Here is a 27,167-nt window from a genome sequence, read left to right on the forward strand (position 1 = left end):
TTTTTAAAGTGTTGAAGAGCAGAGATGTCAGCTTGAGGACTAAGGTGCGCCTGACCCAAGCCATGGTATTTTCAATAACCTCATATGGATGTGAAAACTGGACAGTGAATAAGGAAGATCGTAGAAGAATTGATGCCTTTGAGTTGTGGTATTGGAGGAGAATATTGAAAGTGCCATGGATTGCCAAAAGAATCAACAGATCTTTGTTGGAAGAAGTGAAGCCAGAGTGTTCCTTAGAGGCCAGGATGGCCGAACTTCATCTCTCATAATTTGGACATACTGTCAAGAGGGACCTCGCTGGAGAAGGGTATCATGTTTGGTAAGGTGGAGAGTCAGAGAAAAAGAGAAAGACCTCCAGTGAGATGGATTGACAAAGTGGCAGTATCAGTGGATCTGTGGGCTCAAACGTGGCAACAATTATGAGGTTGGCCAGGATCAGACAGTGTTTCGTTCTGTTGTGCATAGGGTTGCTCTGAGTCAGTACCGACTCAATGGCACCTAACAACAACAAAGACATGAATACCACACACCACAAAGGCATACAGATGGCCAATAAGCACACTTAAAGGTGACCAACAACAGCCTTCAGGAAAGTGAAGTTAAAATCATAAGGAGGTAGCATTTCATTTCCAATAGAATGGTTAAAATGAAAACGAATGAGAACACTAAATGTTGACAAGAATGTGGAACAACTGGAATTCTCATATACTGCTAAGTCACTGCAAAATGATACAACTACCCTAGAAAAGTGTTTGGCAGATTTTATTACATTAAACACATATCTGCCGTATCAACTAACAATATCACTTCTGGATATTTATCCAAAAGCTACTGACAAATTATGTCCACAGAAAGACTTACACACAAAATGTCAAAATAGCCCCCTCAAAAAATCCACAAAAACCAAACTCCATATGCCATCTACAAGAGAATAGGTAAACAACCTTTAGTATTTTCATATAATAAAATACTACTAAATGGTAATAAAAAAGGAACAAACTAACAGTCTATGAATCTACACAGATGAATTTCAAATATATAGCTAAGCAAAAATATATTGCTAACGGAAAAAAAAAAATGAGCACACTGCAGTACTCCTTATATGAACTTCAAGAGGTGTGAAATTTGTAGTGGTAAGTTATCACTGTAAAATAAAATGTAGCTGCTCGGGAAAGTGGGGAAAGAGGATTGGTTATGAAATGCAACAAGAGAACTTGCAAGGTAATGAAACTGTTCTGTTTCTTGATTAGGGCACTGTTTACATTGAGTCTACACGTTTATCAAAACATTTTTTTCCATTACAAATACCAGGTATATCTAGTACTATAGCTCAAGTGTGGACCTGAACTCACTCCCATGGCTATCAGGAGAATTAACAACACTAGAGAGGTCCATATACCTTAGAATTATCCACCTCTTGAGAACAAGAGGGCAGCATTTACCCAAGTACAAAGTTCAGAAGGGTTAGCAAAGGAGGAAGAATGGATAAGTGATGCTACGGGGGACTACAATCAATGAGATGAAAACAAAATGTGTGTGAATTGTAGAATGTAGAACTGATGATCTGCTCTGTAATCTTTAATCCAATTCACGATAAAAATTTTTATAAAAATCAATCTAGAAAAAATCAGGATCTATGTATTTCATTACAAGCAAATTTAATTCCAATAAAATTAGTGGCAAGGCATAAGGTCAGTACACAAATGGAAAAGGAAATTAAGGAAGCATTAGCATTCAAAATCTAAGAGAATAAATACACCTAGGAATAAATCTGACCAAAAAGGCAAAAGATTTATATAGAACTAAAGCAGTACTAGAATAAATTAAAGACCTAAATAAATACAAGAACATCCCATACCCATAAATGTTGTTAGTAAGTGTCAAGTCAGTTTCAACTCATAACAACCTTGTATAGGGTTTCTGACAAGTGGCTAGTGAATTTGAACTGGTGATCTTGAGGTTAGAAGTCCAGTGCTTAGCCTACAGGACTCATAATTAAAAGGCTTATTATAACTAAGATATAAATACTACCCAAAGCCATCTATATATTCAATGCAATCTCCACCAAAACTCCAACAGTCTTCTTAACAGAAACAGAAAAGTCTATCTTAAATGGATCAAAGAACTAAAGGTGAAACCTTAGTAGAAAATATAGGGAGTATGGCTGCAGGGGACAGTTGTTAACTATGTATTATCAAATCTCACAACAAAAGTCAAAACAGGCAAACGGCACTTCAGAAAATATAATACTGTTTGTCCATCAACAGACTTTTATCAAAAAAGTGAAAAGAACAGATTGTAAGAAAAATTTGGGGAAAGAATTTTTGGGATCCATAAGGGTCTAATATACAAAAAAAATTTTATTTACACACTTTTTTTATAATTTAACAACAGACAAAACTAATTAAAAAACAACAACAGGCAAAGTACTTGAACAGCCATGTCACCAAAGATGATATTTAAGTGGCCAAGAAGCACATGAAAGGATGCTCAACATCATTAGCCATTAGAGACATGCCAAGGAAAACCATGAAATACCACATCACTGCTATTACAAAGCCAATGATACAATATTAAAGAAAAAAAAGGCTTTGGTAAGGTTGTGGGGAAACTAGAACTCTCATCCCTTGCTGGCTAGGAATGTAAAATGCTGTAGTCACTGTAGAAAAGTTTTGCAGTTCCTTAAGAAACTGAACATAGAATTAATATGACCCATCATCAATCCCAATCAATCCTAGGTATATGTGCTATGTGCTGTGGAGTCAGTTCCAACTCATAGCAACCCTATACAGGGTTTCCAAGGCTGCAAATCCTTACGGGAGCAGAAAGCCTCATCTTTCTCCCGCGGAACAGCTGGTAGTTTTGAACTGCTGACTTCTGGCTAGCAGCCCGATTCGTAACCACTACGCTACCAGAGCTCCTTTAGGTATATGAGGGGGTTTTTAAAAAGTTTGTGGAAAAATTCCATTGCCTTTCAATTCCATTTTCCAAGAACATGTGAAGCCCCCTTGTGTACTTAGAGGTGAACGCAGGAAGGCAAACAGAAGCCTACATATCAAGGTTTATTGAAGAACTTTTCACAATAGGCCAAAGATAGAAACAATGAAAATATTCACCAACAGATGAAGGGATAAACATAATGTAGAATATGCACACAATGGACTTTTAATCAGCTATGAACAAAATGAAGTCCTCATGTGCATCACACATGAATGCACCTGAATCACGCATGAAGTCAGTTGCAAAAGGACATATATTAAATGACCTTATTTATCTGAAATAAGCAAATATACAGAAATCAAAGATGATCAGTGGTACCAGGGGAAAGGGGAATTTTGGCTTAGGAGGAATTAAAACGAGCCACAACACGGGAAGATATATGCACACCAATGTTCACTGCAGCACTATTTACAATAGCAAAAAGATGGAGACAGCCAAAGTGACCATCAACTGAAGAATGGATAAACAAGCTGTGGCACATACACACAATGCAGTACTATGCTACCTTGAAAAATAACAAGGAAGCTACATGCCACTTCCTAACATGGATGAACCTTAAGGACATTATGTTGAGTGAAATTAGTCAATCACAAAAGGAAAAATACTGCATAGGACCACTACTATAAAAGACTAAGAAAAAGAACCCAAACTAATCCACTAAAGTGGATTCCTAGCAGGTTGCTAGGACGAAGGGGTAGGAATAAGGGTGGGAGGGAAAGGCGGAACACAGTACAGGGAATAGACACAGGATAATTTGGGTATTGGGGAGGGGGGCAATATACAAGTAGGGAGAGGGGAATGGAAGAACAAGGCAGATGGGAGAGCAATTAGGCAGGTATCAATGAGCTAAATGGGACAGAGGTTAAAATGGATTTAGGCACAGCCTTAGAACAACAGGGCTCTGGGATCCAGAGACTGGGACAGGGTTGGAATGGGGAAAAGGGGGGAATAATGTTGAGATACTTGGCTGACTTTTGAACCTTGGTTTTCCAAGCATTATAATATAAAACAGTCACTGGAGGAAGAGGAAAAGGAATAGCCAGAAATATCACCATAGAAAGCTTGTAAGTCCATGTTCTGCCAATAACTAATTGGAATACCTAAAATGGGGCTACAATGTATCTAGTGAAGAAGACCTCATGAGGAGCCTCTGCATTACATAAGACTTATAGAAGAAAGTCTGAACCACATCCAGACCATCAGAGAAGGGAAACTTTCCTCTTGAAAGGACAAGCAGACCAGCCTGGAGCAGCCAGAAAACCAGAAGACACTTCTTGAAAGAAGGACCTACAGGAAAAATACAAAACAATAAGGGCAATCTGACTGTTACCACAAGAACAAGCAAGCTGTCTGCCCAGGAGACACCAAGGCAAGTGGTTGGGTCCTCTCAGTGCAAATCCTCCTCCAAGACTAAGGTGCAAGGGGAAAACGCGTTCTGATTGGCAATCACGCGCATCACCCATAAAGAGAAGTGACCGATGAACATCAAAGAAGCAGCGAGCTAAGCCCTGCATCGTTCAGCAGACAATGGTGAGCCCGGGTAGAGACCTGGTCGGCCAGCAGTGAGGCAAGACCTGGGGACTCATGAGCTCAGAGTCAGTGACACATCCACAGAGGACTAGAGTGGAGACCGAAGCAACCAACTGATAAGAAGAAGGCGGACAGACGCAGGAACACCCACACCTGCAGATGATACCCACTTGCCATGGCTCCAATGATGGGACGAACAGAGCTCAACCCGAAGAAGATAGAAGAGGAAAAAAGCGTCATCTGATACAATTTGATAAACTGGACATCCACCTATAAATGCAGTAGTTCAAAAGAGGGAATAAATCCCTCCTCCAAGAATTATTCCCACCCCCTCCACACAAAGAGTAGATAGGGATGGCCATCTTGAACATTGACTAACCAAAATGGGAGAAGAGATACAAAGGCAAGAAGTGACTGGCTTACAAGCTTTCAAGAGGGAACCCAGATCCACAGGGTGGGAAGGATGGTAGAATGTCCAGTGAGTGGCATCCAACCTGTCTAGGAAAGGCAGATGAAAAGAAATGCAGATGGGTCCCTTGGGAAGCAAGGGTGAATCACTGTTACCAGGACTGATTGTTAGGACTGGAAATGTAAAGGTGGACACTTTATAGCAAGGAGGGGAGTGACTGACCTTTCAGTCTAGGAGCGGAGGGCCCTGGACCATCAATGGAGAAGAGCGGAGAGCGGGACCCCACCTAGAGGAGCAGTGAGGCCTGAGACTGAGACAGAGAGGATGACGTGAAGAGAAGGAGTGGCTGGCGACTAGGGATCCGGAGAGGGAGAAGGGCTGTGTGCTGAGGATCATGAGGGGAGGGAGGGCAGGATTGCAGGGTGTACCCTTTGATTGGGTGATGATGCATGGACGGGATGGTAACTATGGCAATGAGACGATGTATGATGGAATGAATATAAAACTAATGTTCCCCCATGTAGACTACCACACAATACACAATAACACATGAAAAAAGAGGGAAGAGCATGAGAGCCAGGGATTCTAATTAGAAAAGTGGCAACAACAGAGATGGTGGCAAAGGCAATGGCATAGAGAGAAAGAGCAGCAAAGTCTACAGGTCCATAGAAAGGCAGTGTATCTGCAGGCAGGAGGCTGCCTTGCAAAATGTGCCCTTTGGACATTTGAACAAATATATATTTTTAATGTGATATGTGTACAACAAGGAAAAAAAAGGTAGTAGAGGTAAATACTGTTAACTGAAGGTGCATGAAGGGGATTGTAATCATTGCAATGGTTTGTTGAATGTAAACCTGATGTAAACCCTGTAAACCTTCACTCAATTAAAAATAAAAGTTTAAAAAAAAAAAGAATATGACATCTCATCACTCACAGCCATGTCATCTCATTATGCACAACTCTATCTCATTCATTTATGTTGAAGATGAGGTTTAGTATCAGTAAAGTTTTAGCTAACAAGTTAATTATGGGCTCTTACCTTGCAAACCCTTGTGGCAGCTCTCCAAGGCCATAAAGTGGATAAAGATATGGGCTTTTGCCATATCTTGCCAAAGACTCGCTGTAAAGTTTAATCCTATTAATGGTTTCACAACATGGTTGTTCTAAATAACTGGAGAAAAGTAAATGAATATTAGAAAAAAATCTGGGTTTTCATTTTAACTTCTTTTTTTTTTTCTGAAGTGATACAAATCCAGTTAAATAGTTGGGAAATTCAGTGAAAGTGTCCCAAGAAAATAAAAATCTAAAGACCAAAAAACTTACTCATCAGTTCTGTAAAGTGCAAGGGCATGACCAGTAAAGTCTATAACATCTTGGCCCAAGTCGAATTTCTTATACACATCTCGCATTGTAGTCTTCTTGGGATCAATGCCCTCAAAAGTTCTAGAATCTTTTTCATCGAAGTTGGCAACATACACTAGGAATTTTCTGAAGCGACGTTTTTCAAACAGTCCCATTAAGCCTGAAAAAGATTTTTTTTTAAAGCAAACACTCACAAAAGGATACTGTGTAAAAGGGAATATGTTGTTAAGTGCCGTCGAGTCAGTTCCGACTCATAGCGACCCTGTGTAGTTTTCAAGGAGCAGCTGGTAAGCTTGAACCGCCAGCAGTGCAGTTCAAACTGACTTTGTAGTCCAGCACATTAACCCACAGTGCCACACCAGGACTCCTATTAAAGAGAGGGAATTCTCAATGGGTCACGTGAGGATGGCACAGGACCAGGCAGTGTTGCGTCACGATGAATAGAAAATGACTCGATGGTATCTAATAGCAATGTTATTAACTTGGGTTCTTCTAATTCCTTGTGAAAAATAAGATAATGGAACTTGGATAACATGTACTTTCAGTTTCACCACACTTTTTAAAACAAGCTGACATAATTACAACAGGACAGTTATAAAGCCTTCAATTAAAAAATACAATTACAAGTAATTATTGCTGTTAAGTACCATCAAGTCAGTTCTGATTCAAGTAATTACAATCAGTATTTAATTAAATGTAATATTAAGTCTGTAGGCTAAGCATTGGATCACAAGGTTGGTTTGAACTGCAAGATGGGCAGTTCAAACTCACCAGCCGCTCCTCAGAAACCCTGTACTGGGTCGCTATAAGTCAGATCTGACTGGACAGCACTTAACAACAACAATAATATTAAGTCTAATTATATCTTTTGTTAAGTACAAGGTAAATAACAACTAAAATAATATTATCCATCAAGGCATCCATCTATATGTTCTTCCCTTGACAACTCTGACCTATACTCAGCCAATTACCTACACTTATCCCATTTCCTTTTCAATATGCTAAGAAACACTCTAGCATTTAATAGAAAAGAAGTTTGGATTCTAAGAACAAACTGACCTCACTGAATTTAGATGTTGATTATGCTACTAGTAACTTACTTTAATGAAGTCCCACATAATCAATTCATTACTTTTTAAAGTATCTATTAAAAAACAAACAGGGAGATAATTATAAAAAAACACTATATAAATTCTCCATTCTATTAGTCAGCATTCATATTAGTAGCATTGTTGTTGTTAAGTGCCATCAAGTTGGTTCCAACTCAGCAACCCTGTGTAGGGGTTCTGAGGAGCAACTGGCAGGTTTGAACTGCCAACCTTGTAATCTGCAGTAGAAGGCTGATCCTGTAGTGCCAAACCAGGAGCATAGAGCTGGTAAAAAGTGGCCAAGGGAAAATGAGTTTTGTTTTTACTCCTTTCTTCCCATTTCCTAAAATGAACAACTACTTTAAAAACAACCATAGCTTTAAAAATAAAAAAACTTTCAAACACTTCCCCAAAGATTGTTTTATAATTTTAAAGAAATACAGGCTACAAAAGGGATCCATTGCTGTGTCTCAAGTCAATCTTGTAGATAAGATGCAACAGGTACCCATGGTTCTTACGTAGCCTTACTCAATGATTTTAAAGCTTCATGTGCAGCAAATGGAGGTGACCGTGATAAAGAATTCTTTGGGAGTACGGGTTGAGTAGAGAGGATGGTTCCCCATCATTTCAAATATGATGATAAATTTACATAACATTAATGGGCGAGTACATTATCCATTTGTCCAATATGTCAGTGGTAACCCAGGGGGGCCATCCGTATTCCAGTACCAAATCAACACTATACTTAGGACACAAGTTTTAAGTTGTCCAGCGTAGGAATTAAACAGTTAAAGGGAAACAAGAAACTGTTTTAAATGCAAATATAACTTAGATATCACACTCTCGTAGACAGTGCTTTTGAGATATAAAGATATTCTAGAGTATCATAACTATTTAATTAACCAAAATAAACATCTAGTAAAACTGATGTTCAACTTTATAAACCTTTCACAACAAAAAGTTAATGAAAATCTATTTGTTGCATTTCCTTAAATTTCCTTTTCTCTTTTCTCTTCCTCCTTTACTTGATCCTGAAGTCAGTTAGTTACAGGTACCAATCTTACTTCTGTTCTAAGCACAGTAAGGAAGCTCTAGTTGCTTCTCCATCCCTGATTTTTATGTTGTTAAGCCTGGCACCAAGCTACTGCTCTCAATTACTAGCTAATATGCTATCAGAGCCAGATAACACCACTGTAAAAACATTTTTAAAGATACATTTCTCATTCTGAAAATTTCATAACTGACAGGTTCAAATAGTAATGTTTCCTACTGCATATTCTCTGATCATATTAAAACTTTGTATACCTGACCCATTTCCCATTTTTTCTTTCTCCATATTATTTATCAACACTCAACATATTTTCCTCATTGATTTATTGTTGGTCTCACACTAATATAAACCCCATAAGGGATTTAAAATTTTTCTTTTCTCTTTCTGTGAAATAATTCCCAGCCCCAAACCTAAAAGGGTATCTGGTACATAGCCAGTGCTCAGTACGTATTTATTTCATAAATTACTACATAATGGCCGTGAATATTAAAGATGACTTATTTACATACTGGATATGCACAGTATGTAATGAATATTAACATATGTGATAAAAAGCTTTAAAAATCTGTTTCAGGATTAGGTACCCAAAGAGACTTCAAAAAGTTTGTAGAAAAATACAATTAAAAGATAAAAATAAAACATAAACTTTATTTCTCAACATAAGTTCCATCAAGGTCAAGACACTTTTGTAAGCAATGATATCAGCCATTTAGTCCACCCCTAAAGAATGGGAAAAAAAAAAATGGATGCACTTTGAAGATTTTTTAAGACTAGGAAACAAAAAGAAGTCAGAGGAGCTAGAGCACACCTGTAAGGTGGATGCCAATTTCCCCACTGAAGCTGTCACAAAATTGCCCTAGTTTGATGAGAGGAATGAGCAGGAAGATTGTCATGGTGTAGAAGAACTCTGTGGTGAAGCTTTCCTGGGTACTTTTCTGCTAAAGCTTTGGCTAACTTTCTCAAAGTACTCTCCTAATAAGCAGGTATAACCATTCTTTGTCCCTTCAGAAAGTCAATACAAAAAATGCCTTGACTATCCCAAAAACTGTTGTCATGACCTTTGTTCCTGATTAAGCTACTTCCACCTTTTGGCAGCCAATGCTATGATTGTGCTTTGTCTTCAGAGTTGTACTGGTAAAGCCATGCTTCATCTCCTATTACAATTCTTCCAAGAAATGCTTTAGAATTTTGATCTCATTTGTTTACATTTTCCATTGAAAGCCCTGTTCTTGTCTGCAGCTGATCCAGGCACAACAATTTTGGCACCCATTGAGCAGAAAGTTTAGTTTTTCAATCAAAACTGTACACTGAACCAGTGGAGATATGTACAGTGTTGACTATTATTGATGCTGTTAATCATTAGTCTTTTTCAATTAGGGCACCAATATTTATGTACTAACAAACTGATGAGGATGGTCTACCACTGCGGGCTTCATCTTCACCATCCAACACAGTCTTATCCCTCCTAAAACAAATTATCCATTTGTAAATTGTTGATTATTATTATGTTTTGAGGATAGGGCTCCCATAAACTTTTTGTGAAGCATCAATGATTTAACCATTCTTCCACCAAGCTTATAGTTGTTTTTGCTGTAATATTAGCAGATTTCATGTTGTTCTCATAGGCGCTCTTTCCAAACTGATGTCTTCTCCGTAATGCCTCAATTACCTTCTGTTCAGACATGCTGTACCAAACTAATACAACTATTTTAGTACAAAAGAGAATGCAATCCATGCAAACCTTTTTTCACAATATGCATTTTACACGAACTTTTTGAAGACTCCTTGTAGTGTCTTAATTGCATTTCGAATGCTGTTTTACGTTCTCCATTATACACTTACTTATAAAAAAATACAACTTATGTCAAGATTTTTTAAACCTGAAAAGATATGGACTCCAGACCAGATAAAAGCTTTTCCACTACTTACCAGACGTAACATCTGACCACAGATTATAGGGGAAAAAAAAATTAAGAGGATAACTATTGTCCTAACAACACTACTAAGATATGGTGTACAACATGAGGGAGCATTCCACTTTGTGAAAAAATTCCATTATCCTGTAATTCTATTTTTCCACAAGCTTTTTGAAGTTCTTCATATAACTAAATTTCCCCATATCTAAAATGAAAACATTAGCATCCATTTCACTGGGCTACAGTGAAATGTACACAAAATAAGATAATACACATAAAGAACTTAGTAGTACATACATAGTAGTGGTAGTAGTTAAGTGCTAGAAAGTCGGTTCCGACCCATAGCGACCCTGCATACGGTTTCCAAAGAGTGACTGGTGAGCTTGAACCACTGAGCTTGTAGTTCAAACGGCTTTGCAGTCTGGTGCATTAGCTCACAGCGCCACACTAGGACTCCAGTACATACATAAGGGGACTTCAAAAAAGTTCATGGAAAAATTGTATTACAAGATATTTGAATTTTTCATGAGATTTCTGGAGCCCCCTCATATGCTTTTATCCATTCTTCTCTTCAGCCTCTCCACCTTTATACTTTTTTCCTTGTCTCATTCCTTCATTATGCCTAGAATTTTCTTGTCTACTTTAAAATCCTACAATTAAAAAAAAAAGATCAAGTTGCTTGTAAGGCAGTCATTTGACCAAAATTCACAAAATTGTATACTAAATAAGGGTGAATTTTTCTATATATAAATTTATGTAGGATAAGTACTGGACTGTGAACCACAAGGCTGGCAGTTCAAAACCACCAGCTACTCATCGGACATCTTACACAGGGTCGCTAAGAGTTAGAACCGACTCAACAACACGCAACACCTGGTGAGTTTGAACTGCCAACCTTGTGGTTCAAACTGACCTTGCAGTCTTGCACTTATACTACAGCACCACACCAGAAGTTTGTGTGTGTGTACACAAACACACACAAATATACATATAGATACACATATACACGTATAGAGAGAGAAGGGGGAGAGGAGAGGAGGGGTATGGTGCTGTGGGATAAAGCACTAGACCACAATATTGGTTTGAACCACAAAGCTGGCAGTTCGAATTCACCAGTTGCTCCTCGAAAACCCTATGCAAGGCTGTTATGAGTCAGAACCAATGTGATGACACTTAACATATATATGCATATGTTAAGTGTATACATAAATTGTTTTTGTTAGAGCCAGAGTTGGTTCAGACTCAAAGTGACCCTGTATAGGGATTCTGAGGAGTGGCTATTGAGTTTGAACAGCCAACCTTGCAGTTAAGTGCTTATTCTACAGCGTCACACCAGGACTTCTGTATGTGTATATACATACACGCATATATATGTAATATATATATATAAACTAATATATATGTGTGTATAAACCTATTTGCTTATATTTATATATTTTTTTTAAATCTCCAATCCATGATTGCATGACTAATTTATTCTGAAACCATTCTTTTTCTTCCCTAGCTGTCATTCCTAATCAAGCTATAATTCTTGTTGTTGTTGTTGTTAGGTGCCATGGAGTCGGTACTGACCCATAGCTACCTTATGCACAGTAGAACAAAACATGGCCCAATCCTAGGCCCACCTCACTACTGCTGCCGCGCTCAAGTCCATCGATGCTGCCACTTGGCCAATCCATCTCGCTGGGGGTCTTCCTCTTTTTCTCTGACTCTCCACCTTATCAAACATGATATCCCTATCCTTCTCTAGCGACTGGTCCCTCCTGACAATATGTCTTAAGTATGAAAGATGAAGTTTGGCCATCCTGGACTCCAAGGAGCATTCTAGCTACACTTCTTCCAAAACGGATCTATTGGTTCTTTTGGCAGCCCATGGCACTTTCATTATTCTCCTCCAACACCATAACTCAAAAGCACCAATTCTTCTACAGTCTTCCTTAGTCACTGTCCAGCTTTCACATGCATATGAAGTTATTGAAAATACCATGGGTTGGGTCAGGCGCACCTTAGTCCTCAAGCTGACATCTTTACTCTTCAACACTTTAAAAAGGTCTTGTGCAGCAGATTTGCCTAATGCAATACGTCGTTTGATTTCATGACTGCTGCTTCCATGAGTGTTGATAGTTGATCCAAGAAGCATGAAGTCCTTGACAACTTCAATCTTTTCTCCATTGATAAGAATGTTGTTTATTGGTCCAGTGGTGAAGATTTTTGTTTTCTTTACATTGAGATGTAATCCATACCAAAGGCTGTGCTCTTTGATCTTCATCAGTAAATGTTTTAAGTCCTCTTCCTCTAATCCTGATGCCACATTTTTTTTCATATAACCCAGGTTTCTCAGATTATTTGCTCAACATACAGGTTGAATAAGTATGGTGAAAGAATACAGCCTGTTGCGCACCTTCTTTAATTTTAAATGATTCAGTGTTCCCATGTTCTGTTCGAACAACTGCTTCTTGGTCCATGTACAGATTCCTCACGAGCACAATTAAGTGTTCTGGAATACTCATACTTCACAATGTTGCCCATAGCTTGTCATGATCCACACAATTAAAAGCCTTTGAGTAGTCAATAAAGCACAGGTAAACATCTTTCTGATACTCTGCTTCCAGCCGTAATTCTTAGTGGTATTTATTTTCTGAATAGCCTTTTAACATATTTTGCCCAATATTTCCTTCCAGAATAACAAACGAAGTCAGAAAAACTGCTAAAATAATTCAAATTAGGCTTGCAAGAAAACCTTCATAACACGTCAAAGTAATCACTAGAGAATTTAAAGGCAGTTTTTCGATTTTCCCAATCTAAACTGTTTCCTCCTCCTAGAGCACCCGGTGTTGTTAAGTGCCGTCGAGTCAGTTCCAACCATAGAGACCCTGTATAGGATTTTCAAGGAGCAACTGGTAAGCTTGAACTGCAGACCTGTGGTTCAAACTGACTTTGCAGTTCAGCACCTTAACCCACAGCGCCACACTAAGAGCCCTTACTATGTGTAAAATCCCTCTATACAAAGTTTAGTTTTACGAAGTTATTCTGCTTCACATGGGCCTTAACGATGACTACAGCACCTTGAAGGACAGAAGATTTTTCCTATGGGTACTTGCTATTTTAAAGATATCAGAGGTTATGGTTAATCAGCAATCTTCAATGAGAAGAGCAAATAATTTTAGGCAGAGAATAAAATGACATCATATTTAGTAGGAATTCCTAAAAATAGAGATGTTAAGGAATGACAACAGCACCCACAAGAAGATGGTTGTCACCAGAATAGAGTTCTTTGTTTTTCTGATGGGTTAAATAAAAACCATAGGAGGTCAGCTTAGTAAAATGGTCAAGCACAGAAGCTCAGGAGCAATGTGAAACCCTACAATAAACTCGCAAATATCAAGTTAATTCCAACTTACAGCGACTCTCTATAGGGTTTCTGAGAGGGTAAATCTTTACAGAAGCAGACAGTTTCATCTTTCTCCCATGGAATAGCTGGTGGGATTGAACTGCCAACCCTGTAGTTAGCAGCACATTGCCTAATCCACAGCGCCACCAGGATTCCTTAGAGCAATGCTACCAGGGCTTCAACTCCAATCCCAATAAACAGCACCTATGTGAGTTCAAGCCCTAGTAGCATTGCTCTAAGTTGTTCTGGAAGTTAAATAAGAAAATGAAAGTATTTATCACAGAGCCTAGCAACAGGAAAGGTTAACTAGATAATCATTTAATCTCTCTCTAAGCTTCACAAGGGTAGGGTTTAAAAAAAAAATTTTTTTTTCATTCACAAATATATCCACTGCCTAAAATAGATTGACACATAATGGACATTTGGTAAATACACGCTGACTGAATGGGTGAATGGATGAGTAGACAGCCAAGAGGGTACTGAACGTTTAAGATTCCATTACGAAATCTTATTCTAAGAAAACAAAAAAATTACTTACTAGATGCCAGGGCTTCTGCTTCAGTGGAAGGAACCTTGTAGATTTTTCCTCCCTTATATACAAAGCTCCCTTCAGTTACTTTGAAATCCAAGTAGCGGGTAACCTCTGTATAAAGCAGCATCTTAACCAGCTGACCTGTAAGAATCATATAATTCAAACTTATTATGTGTACTAGCTTTAAAATTAGCAGGAGTAAAGGTACATTTAATAATATGGCTTCCCAATTTTTCTTAACATTTTTTAATAATTCCTAAAAAAAAATAAATATCTTCAAAGTCATAATCTTAAGCAGAAAACCAGAATGTATATCTATCACTTAACATATTAAGGGTTTTGGTTTCTTTTTTAAACACTTTTAAAACCTGTGTGACAACACTGCCCATCTATAGTTTCAGCTTCTTAGGTTTCTTAGGATGCTTCTATCCAAGTTGCGGTATGTGCTGCCACCTGGCGGAGACCTGAACAACTGCATGAATCTGAAGAAATGGGACCATACTCACCCCACCCACTACCCACTAGAGTCTACTTGGAACAAATGCATTCCACATTAAAACCCTTACTTCCTCAAAAATATATTCTTGCCCCTTAATTTAAGCATGCTTTCCATTACTGAAAGCATATGGCATCAACAAAAAAATTCAAAGCGAAAAAAAAAAAAAATTCAGTCATAAAAGAGTTTTAATGTTACAACTTCAAGGTTAACACCAGTAAGCCCTCATAAAATCTAAGAACTACATATTCAAGACTTCAAAGCGGTTCTGTAGTGGTTCAAAGAAATAAGGGTAGCCCTAGCCCATGAAAACACACAGTGGTGCCCTGATCAAAGATGGCAGCTGACACATTCAGAGCAGGGAAGTCTACCACCATTTCTGTCTGAGCAGGCTACTACTGCCTGTTACATACTCAGATCAAAATCTGAAGTGCAAGAGATTTGGTAGCTATTCGATGCCTATGCTGCCCTTGTTTTTCTCAGTCATGACAAAACTATTCTGAACCAATCTGAAGCCCTGCATTTACTAGAGACAAGAGTAGTAGAGTAGTAGAACTGTAGTATTATTAAATGGGTTTGAGTTTCTTTATATACTGTTGTTACACTTTAAAGAGTGGCATATTGTAAGCAAAACTTTTTAGGAATCTTTGGTTCTCACTTTCAAGTCAACCTATATTTATTAAAGCCAGCATTGATTTCAGATAAAGGAAAATGTAAGCTTACAATTTAGAAATATTACCTGCCCATAAGCCAAAGAAGTTTTGGATGCTAAAATTTGCTTGAGAAACAAAGAAATTTAGTCACAACAATTGGTTTCTATTCACCTGGAGCACCAGTGGAAGGAGAGTTGGGAATAAACAGCAGGAGAATATGGACTGTGTAGCTAATTGACTACATGAACAACTGCCTTCTTTGCCATGAAGTCAGAAGAACTATATGGAACCCAACCACCATTATTTAACATTTTGATCAAAGATTCTACAGAAAAATCCTAAACAAAAGGGGTAAAAAGCAAAATAGAATTTCAAATTCTCATACACTCTAAACTTTCTATAGTCATGGAGGGTGAACACAAATCCATGGAAAGTTACTGCCCTGAGATAATCTTTATACCTTAAAACAAAAACATCCTCGGAAATAGTCTTAAAATAGTTCAGCTTGTCTAGTGAAAAATGTCTCAATAGGGCACAAAATCAATATACAAAAGTCAGCTGGATTCATCTACACTAATAAATGCAGCTCTGAAAGGGAAATTAGGAAAATACCATTTACAATAGCCACCTAAAGAAGAAATACTTAGAAATCAATCTAATCAGAGAAACAAAAGACCTACACAAGGAAAACCATAAAACACTACTACAAGAAACTAATAGAAGCTTACAAAAAAATGCAATATACCATGCTCATAGATAGAACGACTTAACAAGGTGGAAATGTCAACACTAGCCATAGCAACCTATAGATATAATGCAATCCCAATCCAGATTCTAAATTATTCTTTAATAGAAAAAAATGATCACTAACTTTATACGGAAAAGAAAGAGACCTTAGCTAAGAAAAGTAATGCTTAACAAGAAAAAGTTGGCGGCTGCTCACTCCCTGATCTCAAAATGTACTGCATAATCACAGTGGACAAAACAGCTGGGTACTGGTACAATGAAACATACATTGGGTCAGAATTTGAGAACCCAGAAGTAAATCTATCCACATATAATCAGTTGATCTTTGACAAAGGGCCAAAACACCTTAAGTGGAGAAGAGATAGTCTCTTCAACGAAAGGTAATGAGAAAACCAGAAAACTATTTGCAGAAGAATGAAACAAGACCCACATCTCACACCATATACAAAAACAAACTCAATGTGGATGAAAGATCTAAATGTAAAACCTAGAACTATAAAGATCATCATTCAAAAATAATAACAAACTCAGGGACTCTAATGCATGGAATAAATATTTTATCAAACACAACTAAAAACACACAAACATTAGAAGACGAAATAGATGATTGGGACCTCCTAAAAATTAGACACTTATGTGCATCACAAGATTTCACCAAAAGAGTAGAAAAAAATTTTTTTGCAATGACGTATCAGACAAGGGACTAATCTCCAAAACTTAAAAAAAAGAGAAAACTAGAACACTTCTACAAGGAAAAAGAAAAACAACCTTATTAAAAATTGGGCACAGGACATAAACAGACACTTTTATCAAGGAAAACACCCACGCAGCCAACAAACATATGAAGAAATGTTCACGATCAGTAGTCATTAGAGAGATACAAATCAAAAGAACAATGTGATAGCATCTCATATCAGCATTAATAGTAAAGTTCAAAACAACAAATGCTGGCAAGGGTGCGGAGAGACTGGGACCCTCCTACATTGCTGGGGGACTATAAAATGGTGCAACCACTGTGGAAAACAGTGTGGCACTTTCTCAGAAAGTTGGAAAAAGAAATACCATAAGACCCAGCAAGCCTTCTACTTGGTATATATCAACAAGAAATAAGAGCCAAGACATGAATAGATATATGCACATTGATGATCATCGCAGCACTATTCAAAATGCCAAAAAGATGGACACAGCCTAAATGCCCATCAATGGAAGAGTGAATAAACAAATTTTGATACATACACATAATGAATCTGTGAAATGCCTAACTTGGATGAAGCTGAATGACATTCTGTTAAGTAAGATTGGTCAATCACAAAAGGGCAAATAAATATTGTTTGTTACCACTATTATAAAAACTCAAGAAAAGGTTTTCTTATTAAAAGAAAGCATTATCCTACACCTCCACACCAGAACACGGGCTGAGTGGATAAGGGAGGAAGAGTGGGAGCATTCGCACAAATAGATAAGCATTTAAAAAAGGTTATCTGTACATGGATATTTACCTCTCCTGCAAACAAAGCTATGCATGTGGTAGAACATACAGCAGGTAAAATAACTTCTTAGATATTATCAAACCTCTCAAGGCAAGGAGTTGCTGGGCTTGGGGGCTCAAGACCATAGTCTCAGGGGATGCCATGGTCAACTGGCATAGCATAGTTGACAAAAACAATGTTTTACATCCGACTTTAGTGAGTAGCATCTAAGATCTTAAAAGCTCATGACTAGCCATCGAAGGTACAGCTATTGGTCTCTCCATGTGCAGAAAGAATGAAATGAGAATTGAAGATGCTTGGAATCAATTACTTTGACAGAGTAATGGAACATCAGTCTCCACAACCCTGGCAGTTCAAATTCACCAGCTGCTCCTCGTAAACACTATACAGGGTCAGTTGAGATGTGGTTATTCCCACGGTGAGATCTAATACAGTGTAGTTAACTCTAAGATGATTGGCTATGAGCAGCCAATCAACTAAAAGGATGTTTCCGTGGCAGTGCTGCCAGCTTCCAATATAATGAACACGCAGGCAAAGCTTGCTTGCTCTTTTGCTGGGTCTGGATCTTGCATCTGGCTCATTCTCCAACCTGCATTTCTTTGGACTTGAGCCAGTAGCCTGCTTTATTATCTACCCGGCTGGCTGGCTGACTACCTGCTGGACTGGCTGGCTTGCCCATCTTGGTTCATCTGACTTATATTTGGGATTCCTCCACCTCTACAACTGTGAGCCATTTCCTTGATAGAAACTTCTCTCTATATATATACATAAGGAGCTCTGGTAGCATAGTGGCTACCAATCGGGCTGCTAATCTCAGGGTCAGCATTTCGTAACTACCAGCTGTTCCGTGGGAGAAAGATGAGGCTTTCTGCTCCCGTAAAGATTTAAAGCCTTCATCACCCTGTACAGGGTCCCTATGAGTCAGAACCAACTCCAATAACCACCACCACCATATATATACATACAGAAGTTTCAATGGTTTTGCTTCACTTGAAAACTCAGCCTAAGATATTTGGTAAAGTATCTATATCGTATTAAACTGACAATAGCAACTAGAAAGAAAAAATAGGAACCTTAGGGGACAGTGAGTTTACATTACATTAATTAGCGAGTAACAACTCAGAAAATGAGGGTTAAATGTACTTGTACAACTCAAAGAATAGAATCAGTATCACTAAACTGTACATGAAGAAGCTGTGGAATCGGTGTATGTTTTGCTGTTTATAGTCTCAACAAAAATAAATATAAGAACACAAAAACATTAAAGCAGTCAATAAAAAATCCAATAAAATTAAAGATTTGAAACAATAAATACTAAACTAAGATGATCCAAGAAATTTAAACTTTTTTAGAATAAGAAATAATATGGAGAGCTTCATTTTATTTATTCTTCGGTTCCAATCAACAGAAGAATAGATTTATTTATATAGCAAAATTGCTAAGTTTAGGTTTATGACAGAAAAAATTAAGTTATAAAACTATCAGAAGTGACAGGGATGGGCAACTTAGACATTGGCTACCTAAAATGAGGGGGCAATAAAGGCACAAAGTGACTGGCTTACAAGGTTTCAAGAGGGAGCTTAGTTAAGAGTGTGGGGAGAAAGAAAGAGTCCCCACTGAATATTATCATCTTGTCTAGATGGGTCTGGTGAAAGGAGATGGGGATAAGATTCGTAAGATTCAATAGTGAATAACTGTTATCGTGACTAATCGCAACTGTCTCAATTGTAAAGGTAGAAGTTTTGTAACAAAAAAAGGGGAGTGGCTAATATTACAGTCCAGAAACAGAGGAAACTAGGACCATCAAGAGAGGAAAGCACAAATAGAATGTGGGACCTTATCCAGAGAAGCAGCAGCACCAGAGATGCAGGCAGAGATGGGGGCATAGAGAGGGGGAGTGGCTGAGGACTAAGAACTGGTGGCCAGGAGCAGACCTGCAGAATGTGCTCTTTGGAGATGTAATTTATTATATATGCCTGAGTGGGTTTTTTTGTTTGTGTGTTTTTTAAAAAAGCTAAAGTGGATAGAGAGAAATACTTTTAACTGATGGTATATGGAGGGGATTATAATCAATGTAATGAAACAAGTTATATGAATTGTTGAATGTGAAACTGATGATGTGCCCTGTATACTTTCACTCAATCCACAATAAAAACCTTAAATTTAAAAAATAAAAACAAAAAAATCTATCAGAAGTGAGTATTAGTATTTTTATAACCTTGAGGTAGGGAGAAAATTTCTCCAAATCAAAAACAATAGAAGGAAAATGAAGAAAAATTCTTAAATATTATCAAACATCTTAAGGCATGAGTTGTTGGGCCTGGGGATCAGAAACATGGTCTCAGGGGGACACCATGGTGAATTGGCATAACATAGTCCACAGAGACAGTATTCTATATCCTACTTTGGTGAGTAGTCACTAGGATCTTAAAAGTTCATGAGTGATCATCTAAGTTGCAATTACTGGTGTCTCCACGTGCAGCAGGAAAGAAAAGTGATGGAAATTGAAGATGCTTGGAATCAACTAGTCCAATGGACCAACAGAACATGGGAACATCAACCTCCATGACTCTAAGACCAGAAAAACTAAGTAGTGCCCAGTTACCACTACCAATTGTTCTGAAAGGGATCACATTAGAGGCCCTAATAGAGTGGGAGAAAATGTGGAACAAAATTCAAAACTATAAAAAAAAAAAAAAAAAAAAACGGGGTTTACTGGTCAGAAAGAGACTGGAGGAACCCAAGACAATGACTCTGGACCATCCTTCAGGTCTGGTATGGAACTCACCCTCATGGCACAATTTTCAGCCAAGCAGTAGACAGGTATATAGCGGGAACAGCTCACTATGGAATGTTCAACCATTCAAGATCAAAAGGGCAACATTTACCTAAGGACAAAGATGAGAAGGGATGGGAAGGGAGGATAGAATGGAAATAAGAACCACAGGGAAGAAGTGGAAAAACGGCAGTTACATGGATGGGACCTGCAATCAATGAGATGAATAAAAGTGTATAATGTGCTTAAAGTAAACTGATCAACTTGTCTATAAATCTTCCCTCAATTCACAATAAAAAATTTAAAGGAAAAAATGATCGACCATTGTGGCCACATGAGAGCAAAAAACTTTTGTATGGACCAAAATACAATAGCATTAGAAGGCCAATCAAACTTGAAAAAAGATATTTTCAACAGATGTAAAAAGGGTTTATATCCTAAAATTCTACAAAAGCTCTTTCAATAAATATAAAAGAATACCAAAACAACAGCATAAAAATGTCCAACAACAATGGCCAATTCAAGGTCCCTGGGGCCATGAAGGGAGAAGAGCAGAGAGCGGGACCCTACCCAGAGAAGCAGTGATGCCTGAGATGGAGGCAGAGACAATGACATGGAGAGATGGAGCAGCTGGGAACTGTAGACCCAGAGAGGGAGAGGGGCTGTGTGCTGACAACCAGGCTTGTAGGATATACCCTTTGGTTGGTTGATGATGCATGGAGGGGACTGTAAAACTAATGTTCTCCCATGTAAACTATCACATAATTCACAGTAAAACATTAAAAAAAAAAAAAAAAATGGCCAATTCAGGAAACCTATAAGCCAATAACATCTGGAAATCATTTCATCCTCTAGTAAGTAGAGATATATAAAAGATAAAAGTATTTTATCTTTCAGTAACAAAAATTAAAAAGAATAACAACCAGAGTTAGTAAAGATATTGGGTAAGGGTAGTGTCACAGTCTCTGGGTTAAAGTAAAATTTGGCAAAATAAAGCAAAAGCCTTAAAAAACAAAAAACCATACTGCCTTTACCTCCAACATATACAAACATATACACTTTCCCTCAACTGTTCACAAAATATATGCTAAAAGACCAAAGTATGTCAATTGAGTATAAAATAAAAAGTGATATAGCCTGGCAGGTTATACACCAAAATGTTAACAATGATAAAATCTAGGTGAAGAGATTTGATTATGTAAATTTCATTTCCTCTCTTTTCTACGTTACGTTTTCTCATTTTAATAAATTGTTACATTACTTAAACTCTTTTATAATACCTCAAAAATTTCATTAACTTTAATTTCTGAGAAAAAGACATTTCCTTTAATTAAAACAAACTATACAATATAAACTCAAAAAGGGAAAAGTTGGTTCACTATTTCATGTGACACAAATAGATTTACAACCAACAATGTAGATTTACAATATCATTTCATAAGTGGGTACTAATATCACAGCAATTTAAAAAACAGTTCCTCTTGCATAGTGGTTACGAATAGGGCTGCTAACCTGAAGATCAGCAGTTCGAAACTACCAGCAGTTCTGCGGGAAAAAGATGAGGTGTTCTGCTCCCGTAAAGATTTACAACCTCGGAAACCCTGTGTATGGTTCACTATGAGTTGGAACCGACTCCATGGTACTTAACAACAACTTGTTAAAAACAGCAAAAAAATAATTTGAAAATACTATTTTTTAAAACTCATTTATCAAACCCTAAAGTCCAGATATCCAAGATTGTCAAGAAAGCATACAGACGGTCCCTAGGACCATCAGGGGAGAAGAGCAGAGAGCAGGACCCTACCCAGAGAAGCAGTGATGCCTGAAATGGAGGCAGAGATGATGACGTGGAGCGATGGAGCAGCTGGAGACTTTAGATCCAGAGAGAGAGAGCGACTGTGTGCTGAAGACCTGGGGGGCACGGGGGAAGGACTGCATGGAGGGGATTGTAACCATGGCAATGATACGATATACGATAGAATGAATATAAAACCAATGTTCTCCCATGTAAGCTATCACATAATTCACAATAAAACATTAAAAAAAAAAAAAAGAGAAAGAAAGAAAGCATACAGACAAGGATAGAATATTATAAAAGCTTGCAATTTTGGTACATATTGTGCCATATCATAGTTTTATTTCTCAAGAACCAGTTACTAATAAGTCATACCTTCTCTGCATTCCTATTGTCTACTGTAACAAAAGACTGGGTGTTTGAATCCACCAACAGGCGTCTTTCTATCTACAAAAAAATTCAATCACTAAAAACCCTACTACCATAAGACATCTGCAACTGATCATATTACTCACCATACTACTGCCATCCAGCATAATTTATGTATATATACCCACATACCTAGGGATAATACTCAAGAGTTAGTTTCTAACATAAATATATTTAAGTTAGAATGCTTTACCATTAGCCATAAGGAACTTGGGAATTAAGTCAACATTCCAGTCTCTTCCTCTCCCCATTGATGCTGGTGGTGAACCTGGTATTTTAAATCTTTTGTACAGCTAAAATAAAAGCAAAAAATACCCACAATGTAACCAAACTGATTTTTAAGCTTTCATCATGATATACAACTATTTTTTGATAAAGAGGTTGGTCTAATAACACCAGTACCTGAGGTGAAGTCCAAAAAGGAATTTCATTTTGCATCAGATATAAATTTTAACAAGATTCTAATACATATGTGGACTCCTAGTATGGCGCTGGAAGATCAGCACTGGACTGAGAACCAAAAGATCAGCAGGTCAAATCCATCAGATGCTCCTTGCAAACTCTATATAGGATTGCTATGAATCAGAACTGACTCAAGGCACGTAACAACAATAATACATATGTACATTTAATATTTAATTAATGCTAAAATAAACAAATATTACAGAGGTTTGGGGATTTCCTAGCCAAAAAGCAAGAGTACAAAGCAAAACTATTTACACTATTTGCCAATTCACATTAGGTCTGTTGGTGTATCCCTTATTTGTAGAAATTGTTTAAACTCTACCCTCTGCTGGCCAAAAACACTATGAGGCCTTTATTTCTGCTTCTGTGAATATGTAAGGAGTTAAAAATAAAATTTAGGAAATCAGAAAAGGGAATTAAAATCCGTTACAGTTAAGGAGCTCTGGTAGCGTAGTGGTTACGAATCGGGCTGCGAACCTTAAGGTCAGCGGTTCGAAATTACCAGCTGCTCCGCGGGAGAAAGATGAGGCTTTCTACTCCCGTAAAGATTTACACCCTCGGAAACCCTGTACAGGGTCGCTATGGGTCGGAACCGACTCGATGGCACATAACAACAACAACAGTTAATTTATATAAGCTAATGAGAGTTCCAGGAGTCCTGGTGTGGCACTGTAGGATAAGCATTCAACCACAAGGTCGTTTTGAACTGCAAGTCAGCAGTTTAAGCTCACCAGCTGCTCATCGGAAACCCTATACAGGGTCGCTATGGGTTGGAACCAACTCAACAGCACTTAACAACAACAACGAGAACTCTAAGGAGCCCTGAGTGACACAAATTATAAAGTACTTGAGCTATAACGGAAAGGCTGGGTGTTTGAATCCACCAATAGGTATCTGCCTATCTACCTCAAAAAGATCAAAGGTGCTTAAAAAAAAAAAAAAAAAAACCCTATGGAATGCAGTTCTACCCTAAAACACATAAGGTTGTCATGAGTCAGAATTCACTTGACTGCAACTTTTTGTTGTTGTTAAGTGCCGTTGAGTAGGTTCCGACCCATAGCGACCCTGAACAGGGTTTCCGAGGCTGTAAATCTTTACGGGAGCAGAAAGCCTCATTTTTCTCCCGCAGAGCAGTTGGTAGTTTCGAACTGCTGACCTTGCGTTTCGCAGCCTGATTCATAACCACTATGCTACAACTAGATTGGTTGTATTTGCTGAACTCTAGGTAAAAAGAAGAGCCCTGATGTAGCGCTGCAGAACAAACACTGAATTGCTAACTATAGTTCAGCAGTTCAAACACACCAGTGCTCCTTGGAAACTCTATACAAGGTCATTATGAGTTGGAACTGACTCAACAGCACTTAACAACAACAACAACAACTGGTAAAGCTGAGACTATGCATCTAAGCTCATTAATTCTACTTCTAAAGTAGAACAGAAAGAACACAGGTGACATATACTTACTAGATAAAAAAAATCCCTGAGTCTCTGAGTTTCCTTACAGGAAAAAGAAGGCAAGCTTGCTCATCTTACTGAAGATTAGCTAATAAATGGTGACACAAATTACTTATCAACTGCAAATTTATCACTCTACTCTGATAGCGCAGCAGTTACAACTCAGGCTGCTAACCTCAAGGTCGGCAGTTCGAAACTACCAACTGTTCCACGGGAGAAAGATAAGGCTTTCTGCTCCTGTAAAGATTTACAGACTTGGAAAGCCTGTGCAGGGTCACTATGAGTGGGAACCAACTCCTCCATATTTAACAACAACAATAACAACAACAACAGATGAATTACAATGTAGCATCTAGTGGTCATCACCTTAAACAAGGGGTCATTAGTGATGAATTAACCACACATTATGTTCCTCCTGATATGATACAATATCAAGCACCCAATAATACTTCCTTAAAAATCAGCATGGACTTTTCAAAAGAAAAAAAAATCTTTGTAGATTAAGGGTAAAGAGAAACATCAACTACAATGCTTGAACCTTTAGTTAATCTTGTTTTACAACAACAAAAAACTTCTACAACTATATAAGACATTAAGATTTTCTTGAAATTATTGGGGAAATCTGAGTATGGTCTGGATTTTAAGAGTTGCTATGATGGCACTTTAACAACAATAACCAGTGTGCTAATGGTGGTATGATTATGTAGGAGAATGTTACTCTTAGATGTATGATGAAGCAGACAAGGACTTTAGAAAGTTTGTGGAAAGATGAAATTAAAACTTTTAATGGGTCAAAACCAACAACAACAAAGAAATGCAAGAAACAAAAATGTTAACTGAAGTCAGATGTAAGGTTTTCAATGCATTGTATAATTCTTTCAACTTTTCTGTACGCTTGAATGTATTCTAAACTTTGGTATAAAAATTAAGTCTGTTATTACTGATTATTCTAAAAGTTACCAATGACTTATATATCTCTTTTAAAATACAACAGAGCTCTTGTCTGTGCAAGTGAGTGCGTATCAAATTCCACACAGAGACATAAATACATTTAATAAAACACATTTTGTGTGTGTGTGCCTTTGGAAATAGGGCAATGTAACAAAATGAAAAATGTTTTAGTCATAAAAGCTAGGGTCACAATTCATCTTGGCAATTTAAGTCCCACAGGGACAAATTTGTCATCTGAAATATGGGGATGCAAATTTCTCTTTGGGTGACTCAGAGAATAAGTAAGACTATCTGGAAATCACTGGCATATTACTCATATTACATCTTTATCAAAAGGGGATCCTCTACTTACCTTTTTGAATCTATATTAACTTTGAGAAATAATAATGCTGCCCCAGATATTATGTAAATATCTGACCATTTACATTCTCTTATGCCCCAAATGAAAAGATCCTGAAGTTAGTGCCAAGATATTCTATTAGTTTTGATAAAGCAAAATCAAACACATGTATACATAATAAACTTGGGAATCTCAAGTAAAATGCACAAAAGTATAAAGGGCATAATAATTTTATTAACACTTACATCTTCCAGTGGTGTTATAGATGCACTTTCTCCTCCATAATAAGGGTTTCGATCCATGTGAAGAACTTTCTTTCCATTTACTGACATTATACCTGACAGGATGCATTCCTGGAGGGCAAATATTTTCAAAGGAAGAAAAAGGTTACAGTATATTTAAAATATTTTGTTATTAAACATTTTTAAATATTAAGTAATTAACACTTAAATCTGTACAATAATCTTCCCTAAAAGATTTAAATGAAGCCCTAAAGTAACAGTTTATAAAGTATGGTCTGTGAATCATTGCAGGTCTCCACGTTAAAACTGCTTTCATAAGACGTTATTCATCTCTTTTATAAAACAAACTGTGTTGGCATTTGCACTGATGATGCAAGATCAATGCTAGATAACAGGAATTAAGACAGTGACTCTGGACTGTACTAGGAGTCACTGCATTCTTAACCACCAAAAAAACCACTGCCATTGAGTTGTTTCCACTCATAGCAACCCTATATGGGGTCTTTGAAACTGTAAATCTTTACAGGATCAGACTAACTCATCTTTCTCCCCTGGAGTGGCTGGTGGGTTTATATCATCAACCATGCAGTTCAACACTTAATCCACAGTGCCATTCTTATCAGCACCTCTTGTTGTTGGTAAGTGCCATCAAGTTGGTTCCGACTCATAGCAGCCCTGTATAGGGTTACCACCAAGGAACACCTGGTGAATTTGAATTGCCAACCTTGAGGTTCAAACCAACCTTGTAGTCCAGTGCATTATCCCACAGCTCCACACCAGGAATCCTCTTAACCACTAGGCACTCACAATTTAAAAAGCGAGTTTCAATTAAGAATGTCTTTGATGAAAGCATTAAAAATCTCTTTTATTAAATCTTATGTCCTTGAATATTCCATGTGGCAAAGTGGGAAGTGCACATAATGGACCTATTACTTTAAAAAAAATAAATAAATGAAATCCTTTGATTTATAATCCGAAGTAGGTTTTTTTTTTTTTTTTTTTGGCACAGGGGGGTGGGAAATCACAGAATTTTTACTTAAAACAACTCA

General features: G+C 37.5%; 1 protein-coding gene across 2 annotated transcripts in view; it reads right to left on the reverse strand.

The window, feature by feature from the left end:
* The window catches only part of GDI2 (GDP dissociation inhibitor 2), a 60,836-nt gene that overhangs the window by 15,242 nt on the left and 18,427 nt on the right, over positions 1-27,167 (reverse strand). Inside the window, exons 2-6 of one of the 2 annotated variants that reach the window (XM_006862735.1) lie at positions 26,122-26,229; positions 22,859-22,958; positions 14,286-14,420; positions 6,263-6,461; positions 5,979-6,110 (exon numbers count right to left, since the gene is read on the reverse strand). In XM_006862735.1, coding sequence (XP_006862797.1) covers positions 5,979-6,110; positions 6,263-6,461; positions 14,286-14,420; positions 22,859-22,958; positions 26,122-26,229 — 674 coding nt within the window. The remainder of the gene's footprint in view (positions 1-5,978; positions 6,111-6,262; positions 6,462-14,285; positions 14,421-22,858; positions 22,959-26,121; positions 26,230-27,167) is intronic. The other variant, XM_006862736.1, reaches the window with a different exon arrangement.

This window comes from Chrysochloris asiatica, unplaced genomic scaffold (assembly GCF_000296735.1).
Source record: "Chrysochloris asiatica unplaced genomic scaffold, ChrAsi1.0 scaffold00050, whole genome shotgun sequence".
Classification (NCBI taxonomy): domain Eukaryota; kingdom Metazoa; phylum Chordata; class Mammalia; order Afrosoricida; family Chrysochloridae; genus Chrysochloris; species Chrysochloris asiatica.